Below are 13,961 nucleotides of genomic sequence, written 5' to 3' on the forward strand. Positions count from 1 at the left end.
GATGTTTTAAAAAGTTTACGTACGGTAAGCAACAAAGATTATTCAGAATGATTTGAAAAATATTCATTCATTCGCCCTTTACAATACCTTGGGTGCACTGTACAACGGGGCCTACCCTCGACACACCGCGAACAATGAAATTGAAATTCGCAAATTGCATCCTCCGATAGTCGCAGTAGGCCCTAGAATTAAAATGAAGATTTTGGAGGGAAAATAAAACTCTTTATTTACATAATAGATTTCATATATTCCGTAACATTATTAAATAATCCCTTCAGCTGTTCAAGAGCGTCGGCAGTTTCAGGCCAGTCTTGCTTCTCAGCGGCCCGTAAGACGGCCTGGCCGTTAACCGCGCGGAGGAGAGCTGCTGGTCGGCCTGAGCTTTTTCTTTATCTTCGGCCTCTTGTCGGGCTTGGAGACTGTATTCTAGAAGATTCTGCGCGAGGTCGATGACCTTTTTGCAGGTTTCTGGGCTGTTAGTCCAACTTCCAGTCTGCAATGAATTAAACAAATTAGTTACCTACAACAAAATTATGATTTTTCTATGTTTATGAAGCTGAAAATTAATTTAAAATGTTGACTGTGAATAAGATGGAAAATATCTTGAATTGATTGAGCTTTTGACTACAATAAATGTACATAAAAGCATCCTCCTTGAGTTATGCCGGCTTTGACAACTAATCAAGATTTGGCGCAGCCACTAGTTTTACTAAAGCGACTGTCATCTGACCTTCCAACCGAAGGGTAACTAGGACTTTTTGGAATTAGTTCATTGTCCTCATAGTGTTTTCCTTTGCCAAAAAGCAACTGGTAACTATCAAAGTGACATTTCGCACATATGTTCCGAAAAAATAATTGGTATGAGCCTACCTCCGGATTGAAACTCGCACGCGCTTCAGTTTACATAAGTAGGTGTCACTCCTTTATTTGTCCATGTTGCTGGTCCAAATCGTCATTACTTTAAAAAAACTTGTATCTTCGTCTGTCAATGAAAAGAAAATTGTAGTAAGTATGTATGGAATGCATAGACTTACTGCGTTTTAACTTTAAGAACAGTATATTGATTTAAACTAACACGATCTTCACTCATATTATTAAATTAAAACGGGACTTAATCGCGTAAAACTTACGTTTTATATTTACACGTTTTTTAATTTGAGGAACAGCGTGAGATACGAGATTTTTTAAAAGTAGTGACGAAATATGACGTTAATTTATGGCGGTTGGCGCTCATTTATGATCAATAAGCAAACATACTAAAGCGGTAAAGGCCAAAGGTACATTTTCCGTGGAACGACACAAACAGTATATAGCGTAAACTGACCTGCGTGTATCCCCTGTAGGCCTTCAACAGCCGTTGCGCCTGCAGCAGCCTCGTAGGGCTCAAATCCGAGTACAGTTGCCATATCTCCGGCTTGTTCTGGTGTATCGATGTGATGCGTCCGAATAGCTCTAATATTCGCTTTCTTAACCTGAAACATACATATATATACATAAACTCACGCCTGTATTCCCAAAAGGGGGTAGGCAGAGCACATCAGCTACTCACTTATCAGTGCCAATCTTAGAAGCTAAGGGGTTCAAAGAAAATGAAATAGTGATATTGCAGTTACATATGAGTGTTCTTAGTTTTTGTGTTGTTGCAATTAAATATCACGGAACGAGGCATTTTTAACCCCGGACGCAAAAACGACGGGGTGTTATAAATTTGACGTGTCTGTCTGTGTGTGTCTGTCTGTCTGTCTGTGTGTGTGTCTCTCTGTGGCATCGTAGCTCCCGAACGGAAGAACCGATTTGGATTTAGTTTTTTTTGTCTGAAAGCTGAGTAAGTCGGGAGTGTTCTTAGCCGTTTCATGAAAATCGGTCTACTATGTCGCGGCCGGGGGTTTTTTCAAAATTTTAATTTTGTGGTTAGGTTATACCGAGTTCATTTGACACGCTAAGTGGAAGCGTTTGGTTGATTTATAGTAAATTGTCACTACTTTTAAAAAAACTTGTATCTTCGTCTGTCAATGAAAAGAAAATTGTAGTAAGTATGTATGGAATGCATATAGACTTACTGCGTTTTAACTTTGAGGAACAGCGTGAGATACAAGGTTTTTTAAAAGTAGTGACGATATGACATTATAACCTACTAGCTTTTTCCCGCTTTTCGCTCGCGTTAGAAAGAGACAAAAAATAGCCTATGTAATCCCTTTAACTATCTCCACTTAAAAAATCACTTCAATTCGTCGCTCCGTTTTGCCGTGAAAGACGGCCAAACAAACAAACACACACTTTCCCATTTATAATATTAGTATGGATAACCTATCTTACCTAGCGCTACTATTTCCATCGGCGTCTTCCTTGTCCTGTACAACCGCCCGCACAAGTAGCGCCAGCACTTCCGCGTCGTCGAACTTGCGCTGCAGGTCCAGCATACGGTGGGCGCCGCGGATCGCGTCCTCGAAGTGCCCAGTGTCCATCGATACTATTATCACGTTCTCCCATAGCTGGAACAAGTTTATGAAAATGAAAATAAATTTATTGGTTACAATAACGTACACATACATACATACAATCACGCCTGTTTCCCAGAGGGGTAGGCAGAGATCACGGATTTCCATTTACTACGATCCTGACAAACCACTTTCGCTTCACACACTTTCAACAATAACGTGTTAATAAACAATACATGGTTGGAATCTCCACGTACGTAAAATGACCACAAAGTTAAAATTTTGAAAAAACCCCCGACAGCGACATAGTTGACAGATTTTCATGAAACATGGCTAGAACACATCCGACTAAGTCAGCTTTCAGACAAAAAAACTAAATCTCAATCGGTTCATCCGTTCGGGAGCTACAATGCCACAGACAGACACACACATAGACAGACAGACAGACACGTCAAACTTATAACACCCGTCGTTTTTGCTTCGGGGTTAATTATACTTATGGAAGGAGATCCCGCTATTCCTAACAAAGTTACTTACATATTACATAGTAGAAACTGTGTGCGAAGCGATTCTTAGAAAAACTCAGTTTGTGAACATTTGTGTTCCTTTTAAGGGAAAATCACAGGCATCTTTACTTTACCCCCGGAGGACTTTCAACAATTGACAAACAAAAAAAAATCATATTTATAAATGTCAACCAAATATTGACACTAAAAAAGCGGCAAATTTGAAAAATGTAGGGTTTACCGGCAAATTGTCTTCATAAAACGCGTGCCTTCCTGAACCCTACATTGGTGCAACACTTAATTTTTTTTCAAAAATGTAGGGTTTACTTCCTATAAACCATTTGAATTTCATTTAACATATATAAATATAATTGGCATTTCTTATGTTGATTTTTCTCTTAGATAATTATAGTTAGTAGGTAGGTAGCTACTGACCTATTCTTCACCTTACTTTATTCCGAAGTGTAACTTCGTAATAATTTAAGGTTATTTCAAACATATGAGACATACCTTCCAGTTGTCATAGTTGAACCTCAGCGCCTCCATAAGGGCTCTATAAGCCCTGTTCTTGTCTCCTTGTTTAACGTACACTTTGGCGAGGTTGTTCCACGCCTCAAAGGTGTTGGGCTGTAGGTATGTGTAGCGACGGTAGGCGCGCGCGGATAACTCCCAGTTTTCCGTCTCTAGAGCCGCAAAGCTGAAGTAAAAATACAATAAATTGTATGAGAGACATGGTAGGTCATTTTATTCACAGTGTTATCTGCAATAAGCTAGTTTAGTTAAATCCTAACGGCCCAGCCACGACATTGGTCTAAGCGCTACAGCGGTGAGCGGCAGCCATTACGTGCGAATGAAAAGTCTCATCGCTGTGTCTCGCTCCAATGTATGGCCGCCGCTCACCGTTGTCTCGCTTAGACCAATGTCGTGGCTGAGCCGTAATGAGATTTTTTTATCTCATCTAGCTCAGGTTAGGGTCCCCCCACATCTAGCGTCTCGCGAGCGTAGCGTCGGGCCAACTGTATGAAAAAGGGCAGGCTTTGCCATACAGTTACTACGCTCGCGAGACGCCAGATGTGAGGGGAGGGGACCCTTAGTGGTCGGGTGGTCTAGTGGTAAGGGCGTTAGCCGCGTAAGCAGAAGACCCGGGTCGATTCCCGGCTCGGCCAATTCGACCACCGGTGAACTTGGTCGATTTTTGTTCAATTTCATTTTATAATTTGATCTTACAATAAGGTATGCATTGGCATTATCAAGAATACTCTACGGGCACAGATTATAAATGTTACTAACGTAACAGATCCTTCACTTGCCCGCAAAACGACAAATACCTACGCTTTATTTAACTAATAAGTCACTATGTAAAACTCAGAAGAATAGTAGGTGCGTGGCGCCCCTCGGCGACTTGTTCATTCGAATGAACGGCTAGCGGGTAGTACGTAGGCACTTAACGCGTGACCGCGACGAGTGACGTAGGCCTGCTACGGTGTCTCTTCTAAAACCAACACCAAAATGAAAATTAGTGATTGGACATCTCCTTAAACATTTTCATCCATCTAACATCTCAAAAATCATGTCATTTTCATTAAGGTCAAATTCCCTTAATATAGCCATACTCAAAGTGTGCTCCGCGGTTCCCTAGGGCTCCGCAAAGCCTCTCTGGGGGCTCCGTGTGAATTTTGGGTTTCATGTAATACCTCACATTACAATCTAATGATTAGATTTTACTATTATGATTACTTATTAAAATAAAGATTGCAATAAACTATTTTTTTATTTATTTAATTTAAGGGTTCCGTCAGATATTTTGCTTTCTAAAAGGGTTCCATGGGAAAAAAAGTTTGAGAACCACTGCCTTAATAGATGTCCTATCACCCTTTTTAACCCCCGACGCAAAACCGACGGGGTGTTATAAGTTTGACGTGTCTGTCTGTGTGTGTCTGTCTGTGGCATCGTAGCTCCCGAACGGATAAACATATTTCGATTTAGTTTTTCTTTGTTTGGAAGCTGAGTTAGCCGGGAGTGTTCTGAGCCATGTTTCATGAAAATCGGTCCACTATGTCGCGGTCGGGGGTTTTTCAAATTTTTCATTTTGTGGTTATTTTACGTACGTGCAGATTCCAACCATGTATTGTTTATTAACACGTTATTGTAACCAATAAATTTATTTTCATTTTCATTTTTCAAAATTTTAATTTTGTGGTTAAGGTTATGATTAATTTTTGCGTTGGTTTTAGGGACACCCGGTATATCTAAGTATTAGAAACAAGTAATTGATGACGTACCCAAGCCTTAGCCATACGCTCTCCTGTATACTGTTAATCTCCACGGACTTCTCAAAGTGCGGGATGCACTCTTCATACTTGTTGTGTGCGAAGAGGAAGTTGCCCCAGTGCCGCTGCGCGCGGCTGCTCTTGTGCCCGGAGAACTCCCACGCTTTCTCGAAGCATGATACGTCATCTGGCAATAATATAAAGGAATAAGGATTATTCGGTCGTAAAAATAAAGGCACAAAATCTAACGGCCCAGCCTACGACATTGGTCTAAGCGCGACAGCGGTGAGCGGCAGCCATACGTGCGAATGAAAAGTCCCATCGCTGTGTCTCGCTCCAATGTATGGCCGCCGCTCACCGCTGTCGCGCTTAGACCAATGTCGTGGCTGAGCCGTAACGACCAATGCCCCATTTCTCAAAGCTAAAAGTTACTAGCGGAAGTCTCTTTCTAACTTGTCCCATTGGACATTGATAACCACTTGTAAATTGTAACTTCGAGAAATAGGCCCCTGGAGCCAAGACAATGTCTAATATGACAAGTTGGAAAGAGACTTCCGCTTGTAACTTGTAACTTTCAGTTTTGAGAAATGGGCCCCAGCAAAGAAAACTTAATACCCTAAACAGCAAAACAAGAGATAACAGAAAATAAAAAATATTTCATCGCGTAATATTTCACTAAATCTAGCATAAACCCAAAAAATCTGAAAAGACACAAATGGAAGTCAGAGATGGTTTGGCGCTCACAATTATTTTGAAATTAGACCTTCTCTATAATATGGTTTCTTCAATTTAATATATTGTCTTATACTAAATACATGTGATTAGTATCTTAACCTGTTGCGTCACCCAATAAGCAATAGAGTTTGACAGTCGGCTGTATGTCGATTTGTTGCTGAATCACTTCTGCTGCCTGCAATTAAACAAGTGTTTTTTTTTATAATTTATTTAAATACCAGTTTTATCCCGCGGCTTCGCTCGCGTTAGAAAGAGACAAAAAGTAGCCTATGTCACTCTCCGTCCATCAAGCATCTCCACTTAAAAAATCGCGACAATTCGTCGCTCCTTTTTGTCGTTAAAGACGGACAAACAAACAGACACACACACTTTTCCATTTATAATATTAGTATGGAATTTTATATGGAATTGATATGGATTTGACGGAATCGCCGTAGTCTGTGTAGACGTCTACTTCAACGTATTTTTAATTAAAAAAAAAACATAATCATAAAGAGTGAAGTGATCGGCTCTCAACTTGCCACACTGTGAGGCAAATATTGGTTAAGCGGTGTTTTTTTGTGTGATCTTTTAATTAAGTAATACTTCTGTTGAATTTTAGTGCATTCATCTTATTTAACTTTCTGTTTTGTTTTGTCTCTCTTTATATTCCCACTTTTGTGAGCATGTGTGTGCGCTGGTATAAGTGCTAGCATTAGTTTGATTAATATTACTTTGTATCTATCTGTGAGATGCTGTAATTGGCTTTCTGAATCATATCTTGTTCATCTTGTTGTACATTGTTAGTTTAATAGCTGTTGGTTCTCCATAAGTAAATAAATAAATAATTAGGTACCTTGTGTCGCAGCTGGAGCATGGTGTAGCACACTATAACGTCCTCCCACAGCTGCAGCCGCTGGTACTCCTCCAGAGCCGCCTTCACGAGCCCCAGACTGAGGTACAGGTCTGCCAACTGCTGCCGCCACGCCCACGCCCAGGGCCCAGTCCTGAAGCCCACAGGTACGACAGCCTGGAACCAGATAATAAGGAAAATAAGTTGTTTTTACATAGTATAACCTAACCACAAAATTAAAATTTTGAAAAAACCCCCGACTTGACCGATTTTCATGAATCATGGCTAAGAACACTCCCGACTAATTCAGCTTTCAGATTAAAAATAACTAAATCTAAATCGGTTCATCCGTTCGGGAGCTACGATGCCACAGACAGACACACACAAAGACAGACAGACAAACAGACAGACAGAAGGACAGACAGACACGTCAAACTTATAACACCCCTTCGTTTTTGCGTCGGGGGTTAATAAATAAGCGCCAAAGGTTCTACCCCATGGTTGAGAATGAATCGATGCCTCCACCTTTCTTAGGGCCAGTTACATCAACCACAGTAAACAGACACATCAACGTCACAGAGCAGGGCCCAGTTTTCAAAATTGAAAATTACAAGCGGAAGTCTCTTTTCAACTTGTCATATTAGACATTGACTAGCACTTGTAAATTGTAACTTGTATCTTCGACAAAGGGGCCCTGAAGTCTATTAAAATTCCCATATAAAGAACCTATGGTGCGGCATTTTGAGTGTCTCATGACCGCCACTATGTGAGTGTTTTATTGCTGTCATGTGTTGTTGTTGTTGTGTTGTCTACTTTCTGTTTTATGTTATACTAAAAATTAGGTTTAAAATAATTCAATAATGTATAATACTAACCATTATGGGCGATTTGTTGTCTTAAATAATAACCTAAAAACCGCAAAATTAAAATTTTGAAAAAACCCCCGACCGCGACCTAGTAGACCGATTTTCATGAAACATGGCTATGAACACTCCCGACTAACTCAGCTTTCAAATAAAAAAAACTAAATCGAAATCGATTCATCCGTTCGGGAGCTACGATGCAACAGACAGACACACACACAGACAAACAGACAGACAGACACGTCAAACTTATAACACCCCGTCGTTTTTGCGTCGGGGGTTAATAAATAAATTCAATTGTGTGTGAAAAAAAATACGGACACTAAATTCGGTAACAGAATCTTTGTTTGCAATGGTAGTCCAACTAAGCTGTTTAGAATATATTCTACAAATCCACGTAGTAAATCTCTGGTGATTAGCAAAGTACCAAGTATGATATGTCGTCATCCTCCTTGCGTTATCCCGGCATATTGCCACGGCTCATGGGAGCCTGGTGTCCGTTTCACGAAAGCGACTGCCATCTGACCTCCAAACTGAAGGTAACTAGGCCTTATTGGAATTAGCCCGGTTTCCTCACGATGTTTTCCTTCACCGAAAAGCGACTGGCAAATATCAAATGACATTTCGCACATAAGTTCCGAAAAACTCATTGGTACACGAGCCGGGGTTCGAACCCGCGACGTCCGGATTGGAAGTAACAATACAGGTAGCGCTAATATGATATGTACCATACAATAAAAAAGGTTTCAGCACTTTCAGCAACCTTCGTGACTTTTATTATTCATTCCTCACATATTTCGCATATTTATTTGTTCACATAAAAACAAAAACAAGCACATACCTAGTAGTAGGTGCGACTTCTTCTTCTCATTAACGATAGTCTCGCACTGCAGCATCGCCCGCTCCACGCTCCGCTTGTGGCCCGCCTCGAGCTTGCAGCGGACCAATAAAGCCGCTACTCTAGTGGCCCACGGACCGCTCTTTTGAGATAGTATTGCCTCTATGTAGGGGGATAGCTCTTCCTGCATTAGATCGTCTTTGGGCTGCGATTTTTGGAGATATTGACTGGAAACAGAAATTGATTTTTAAAACATAATAATGGTATATTTTAACTTCTGATTAGCAGAAACGTCTGCAATCGATGCCACTAGGCTTAGAATAACGGGTCCCATTGACCTTAGTAGTGAAAAATTTCGCTGGCTTGGTTGAAGTCTTGGTGGCTCAGTTGGCAGAGCGCTGGAGTATCGATCCAGAGGCCGTGAGTTTGAAGTCTCACCCAAGGCAGACATTTTCCACTTTTAAATTTATTCTAAGCCTAGTAATGGTATGTTTAAAAAAAAACGTTTAGAGTAAAGGAGAATATTAATATGAGGGTTTCATTTCAACCCCAAATGTGTGACATTTATTTCATGAGCTATGCAATTAACATCACATTATTTATTTTTATTGCAGAATATATTAGCTAATATTGTATAAAAATGGTGAATAAACTAAATGTGATGTTAATAAACTTCTTCATTACTATAGCCGTACAGTCACCGGCACAAATAAGTGATGATTTCTGTACCTTGTCACATTAACATCTTGTTTGAAATGTTATACGAAGTTGTCAAATGATTAAAAGCGACAAGGTACAGAAATCATCACTTATTTACGCCGGTGACTGTACTTAGAGCTGTAGAAAAAGAACGTGCTGAAAAATGGTGGTTACTCATGACAGAGGGATGGCAGTCCCTCGGTCCCCCTGTAAATCCCTGTTTTTAACCCCCAACGCAAAAACGACGGGGTGTTATAAGTTTGACGTGTCTGTCTGTCTGTCTGTCTGTCTGTGTGTGTCTGTCTGTGGCATCGTAGTTCCCGAACGGATTAACCGATTTAGAGTTAGTCTTTTTGTCTGAAATCTGAGTTAGTCGGGAGTGTTCTTAGCCATGTTTCATGAAAATCGGTTCACTATGTCGCGGTTTTTTCAAAATTTTAATTTTGTGGTTAGATTATACTCCTAACACTTACACTGTGATCATACAGAGCACTTGCTCCAAACTCGGTAGCTCCGCCTGCCTAATCTCCTCCAGATACTGGATCTTGTTCAGCCTCACGTCATCCTGTAACTCCACATCGGGAGGCAGCTCAGCTTCGCCATGGGTTCTTCGGCTGATGGTCGCTGTAGGTCGGAGTCCAGGGTGCTGGTTAAGGCTAGCTGGGGCAGGGTGGTCTGCTGCCATTTTGTTCTCTTACCGAGGACCCCTGGAAAATGTAGTTTATTATTAATTAGAGGGATCCAAACAGCACAGCCCCTTTCTGTGACTATTTCCTAATTCTATTTATCTTATACTTTTAAACGAGCAATTCTTGTATATTTATTTATTTATTTATTTATATATACCGACGATCTCGGAAACCGCTCTAACGATTTCGCCGAAATTTGTTATGTGGGGGTTTTTGGGGGTGAAAAATCGATCTAGCGTAGCCTTAGATTCCGGAAAACGCGAATTTTCGAGTTTTCATGAGTTTTTCTTTCGCGTTAGTAAACGTAAAATATGGTCGTTAATTTCGCCGCGCGCGCATTGATTCCGCTTAGCTCAGTCGTACGAGGTCGGCCTAATGTACGCAGATAGATCGTTGGTGTCAGGGTTTCGAATCCCGGCCAGAAATTAAGTTTTTGTTTTTTGTCTTTTTTTTTGTTTTTGTATTTATAAGAGTTTTTTTTATCTAAAGACGTGATATATTAAAATAGAACCGAGCGAAGCTCGGTCGCCCAGATATTTTATAATTATATATATTATTGCCCGTGTGGTGACGGTTAAGAATTTCACCACCCCCTTTCTTCCAGTGGGTGTCGTAGAAGGCGACTGCGGGATATGGGTTAAACTATGGCGTAGGCGAGAGGCTGGCAACCTGTCACCTGTCACTGCAATGTCACAGTTTCATTTTCTGTCAACCCCTTATTTGCCAAGAGTGGCACTGAAACTTGAGTAGTTTCATGTGCTCTGCCTACTCCTTCATGGGATACAGGCGTGATTGTATTTATGTATGTATGTATGTATATTTATGTAGATTGACAATGACATGTTCCTAAACAGAGTATTTCTACAATAAGTGTCCAACATTTTATTACTTGTTTTAATTAATGAACATTTTAGATACCTAATGATTTGAAGTTTCAAACTAAAATCCAATCACTTTTAATGTACAGGCATATGACATGTTAGGTAGGAAAATAATGAATTAATGTTATTATAGTAACCACCTGTAAGCTCCAATTTCAGCCCGGTAGGTATGGCTGGACGATCTCCGCCTGCAGCAGAACAGCCAAACTTGTCCTCCCATGTGTAGGCCTCTTTAAAGAGCTGGAGCATCAGCAGTCCTAACTTATGCAGATGCAAAATTAAGTTATACATATATTAACTACCTCTAACGAGCTTCAGTCCAGCCAGCTCCTGAACCCTCTGCACCCGTCCATACACCAGGTAAGACTGGGCGATCTCCGCCTGCAGCAGAACAGCCAACCCATGTGTTGGCCTCTTTAGACAGCTTGAGCATCAAAAGTTCTAACTCATTGTAGATGCTAAATCAGTTATACACATCTTAACTACCTGTTAGCTCGAGCTTCAGTCCAGCCAGCTCCCTAGCCTTGGCCAAATGCTCCTCAACCTTCTGCACCCGTCCATACACCAGGTAAGCCTGGGCAATCTCCGCCTGCAGCAGAACAGCCAGCCTTTTGTTCTCCAACATGTTAGCTTCATTGGACAACTTGGCCATTAGAAGTTCCAACTCATTATAGATGCTGGCGCTGTTGTCTTCTAGAGCTTTCTGGTGGATGATGAGGGTTCGGAAGTACCACCATAGATGAACCTGAAAATTGTATTGCACCCAAATGTAAGTAAAAATGTTGTATGAAAGAATTATAATAAGAATTGATAGTTTTCAAATTTCAAGTAATAAACAATAAAAAATTTTGAAAATCGGTCCATGATTCTCGGAGATATCAAGTAACATACATACAAAAAAATAAATATTCAGTCGAATTGAGAACCTCCTCCTTTTTTTGAAGTCGGTTAAAAATGGTGAATGAAGTCTGATAGTTTAATATTTTGGTGTAAGGGTAATTATTATTTATATATTTATTTATTATTCAAATAAGTTGTTACACAGTACAACAGTAAAAAAACCCAAAGCACATAGCCATGCATATGGTTAATTTTACAACATAATTTAGTTGGCATGAGAGGTACACACCAAAAAGTTATTAAAAATACATACAATCACGTCTGTATCCCATAAAGAGGTAGGCAGAGCACATGAAACTATTCAAGTTTCAGTGTCAGTCTTGGCAATTAAGGGGATTCAACATGATAGCAAATCATATCCATGACAAAGCAAATTCAAGGTGATGTCATCAAGTTCACAAATTCTTATCATTTCTGACTATCAGCTCTTATTTAATTTTTAATAAAATATGATGAAACTGCTGAAATAAAATTTCCTTAAATATCATAATAAAATTAAACTTACCAAGTTTTGTTGAACTGCACAAAGGGTATTAAATATTTGCAAGGAATAATACAATAACTCTGGATGTACTATATTCACGTACACGGGCTCAGAATCGCGCTGCAATAGTACCGCTGCGTTTATAGTTGTAGGCCAGTCCTGGCCAAAATATTCTTGCAAATCCAGTTTCTCCGGGTGAGTATTCCAATTTTGCTCACAAAAGGTTAACAAAGAACTAATGGTTGAGTAAAGTATGATGTCCAATGTCGAGCCATTATCGAGGTATTTAGTTAGAACAGCTCTCAGTTTTTCAGTATCCAATCCTGTTGCCAGTAGCTCCTTAAATATTTCAAGATTATTTATTTGCCATTTACCTGACCATAATTTATTTATGTGCTCAGGCCCTGAAATATAAAAGATATTGTAATACCTCCATGTAATTTTTTATAACTCTAAATTAATATTTCATCTTAAATAGTAAAAAGTAAACATTACCTGAGTTGTGAAATTTTTCATCAAAGTTGCACAAATATAAAATGTTAGTCTCAGTCAACATTTTCTCTAACTTTTTGTTTACTTAATTCTCTATGAAATATTGTTTTTCATAAATATGTGATATAAATTTAATGTAGGTTATGTTATAACATAGTTCAAAACATTAGCAACATGTACGTGTCAACTTATTTTTAAATGACTTTAACCTTATTTTATTTTAGTGTTATAAAAATTCGATATATTTTAAAGAATTAGAAAATAATTATAATGTAATTATTTTAATGCCCATAAATCAAAGATTTGTATAATTAAAAAAATACCTTTAATTGGGTATTAGTCATAGATTTAGAATTATTAAACTAGATTGTTTAGTTAGGTCAAAAAGTGTGTCCACATGAGAGGTAATTGTTTGGGCTGGTGTCCCTCTCGCACTTGCTGACAATGTCAACATTATTCAGTGACGTCATCACTGTCATAAATTGGGGATACCAGTCAATTTTCAAAGTTACTACAAAATCTACTGACACCCAATTGAAAGTATTTTTTAATTATACAAATCTTTGATTTACTGGCATCAAAATAATTACATTATAATTATTTTCAAATTTTTTGAAATATATCGAAACCCTAGTTTGAATATAACATTAAAATAAAATAAGAAGTTATAAAGTCAGGTAATATACAGATAAAAATACTACTAATATGGGAACCTCATTAACACTGGCAACACGTGCGAGAGGGACACCAGCCCAAACAATGCCCTCTCATGTGGACCGTTTTCGCTAGTCTGATACGATCGACTTTCTGTTTCAGTAATAAGGTTTAATTTCGTATGACAAAAAATGTGATTCCACGGAAGTATAACTAAAGCATGGAAGCCATGCTAAAATAAAGCTCGGTGACATGTATCTTACTCACACCACACTATTACCTTTTTTATATGAGCGAATGAGACAATATTCCACAACTTCTTTCGTTTTCTCGAAGGTTGTCCCTAAATGCTGATGTCAAAACGGACCTGGGGTCCATTTATTATACGGCAAAATTAAATATACGTTTGTCATTTCACACTCGGTCTCCATCTTTGACAACTGTACATAGTCGTATTATATTGGTTCGAGTTTTTAGCGCGACTTCAATGGTCGTCTTGACGATATTTATTTATTTTGTGAGGATTTCTGATAGATCGTGGAAAAAATAGCTCAGTGTATATTTGTGATAGTTCCAAGTTTCATTTCTGACTATGGCTTGTGTGATCAAGTGTTGCAAATCACATTCAGGAAGAAAAGAAAACACGCAAGAGGTTATATCATTTCATCGGTAAGTTTCTT

The 13,961-nt window shown here is 39.1% G+C and overlaps 1 protein-coding gene across 1 annotated transcript; it reads right to left on the bottom strand.

The window, feature by feature from the left end:
* Positions 1-226: 226 nt before the first annotated feature.
* On the bottom strand, positions 227-12,771 carry LOC125228042 (tetratricopeptide repeat protein 27). The gene is given in 16 exon segments (XM_048132488.1): positions 227-346; positions 349-493; positions 1,325-1,472; positions 2,317-2,492; positions 3,455-3,641; positions 5,227-5,401; positions 6,049-6,124; positions 6,785-6,928; positions 6,931-6,958; positions 8,486-8,507; positions 8,510-8,709; positions 9,655-9,787; positions 9,790-9,888; positions 11,238-11,496; positions 12,157-12,539; positions 12,631-12,771. Coding segments are annotated over 16 exon segments (2,355 nt in total). The 5' UTR covers positions 12,692-12,771; the 3' UTR covers position 227.
* Between the last annotated feature and the right edge of the window lie 1,190 nt (positions 12,772-13,961).

The sequence above is a fragment of the Leguminivora glycinivorella genome, chromosome 7, assembly GCF_023078275.1.
Source record: "Leguminivora glycinivorella isolate SPB_JAAS2020 chromosome 7, LegGlyc_1.1, whole genome shotgun sequence".
NCBI classification, from domain to species: Eukaryota; Metazoa; Arthropoda; class Insecta; order Lepidoptera; family Tortricidae; genus Leguminivora; species Leguminivora glycinivorella.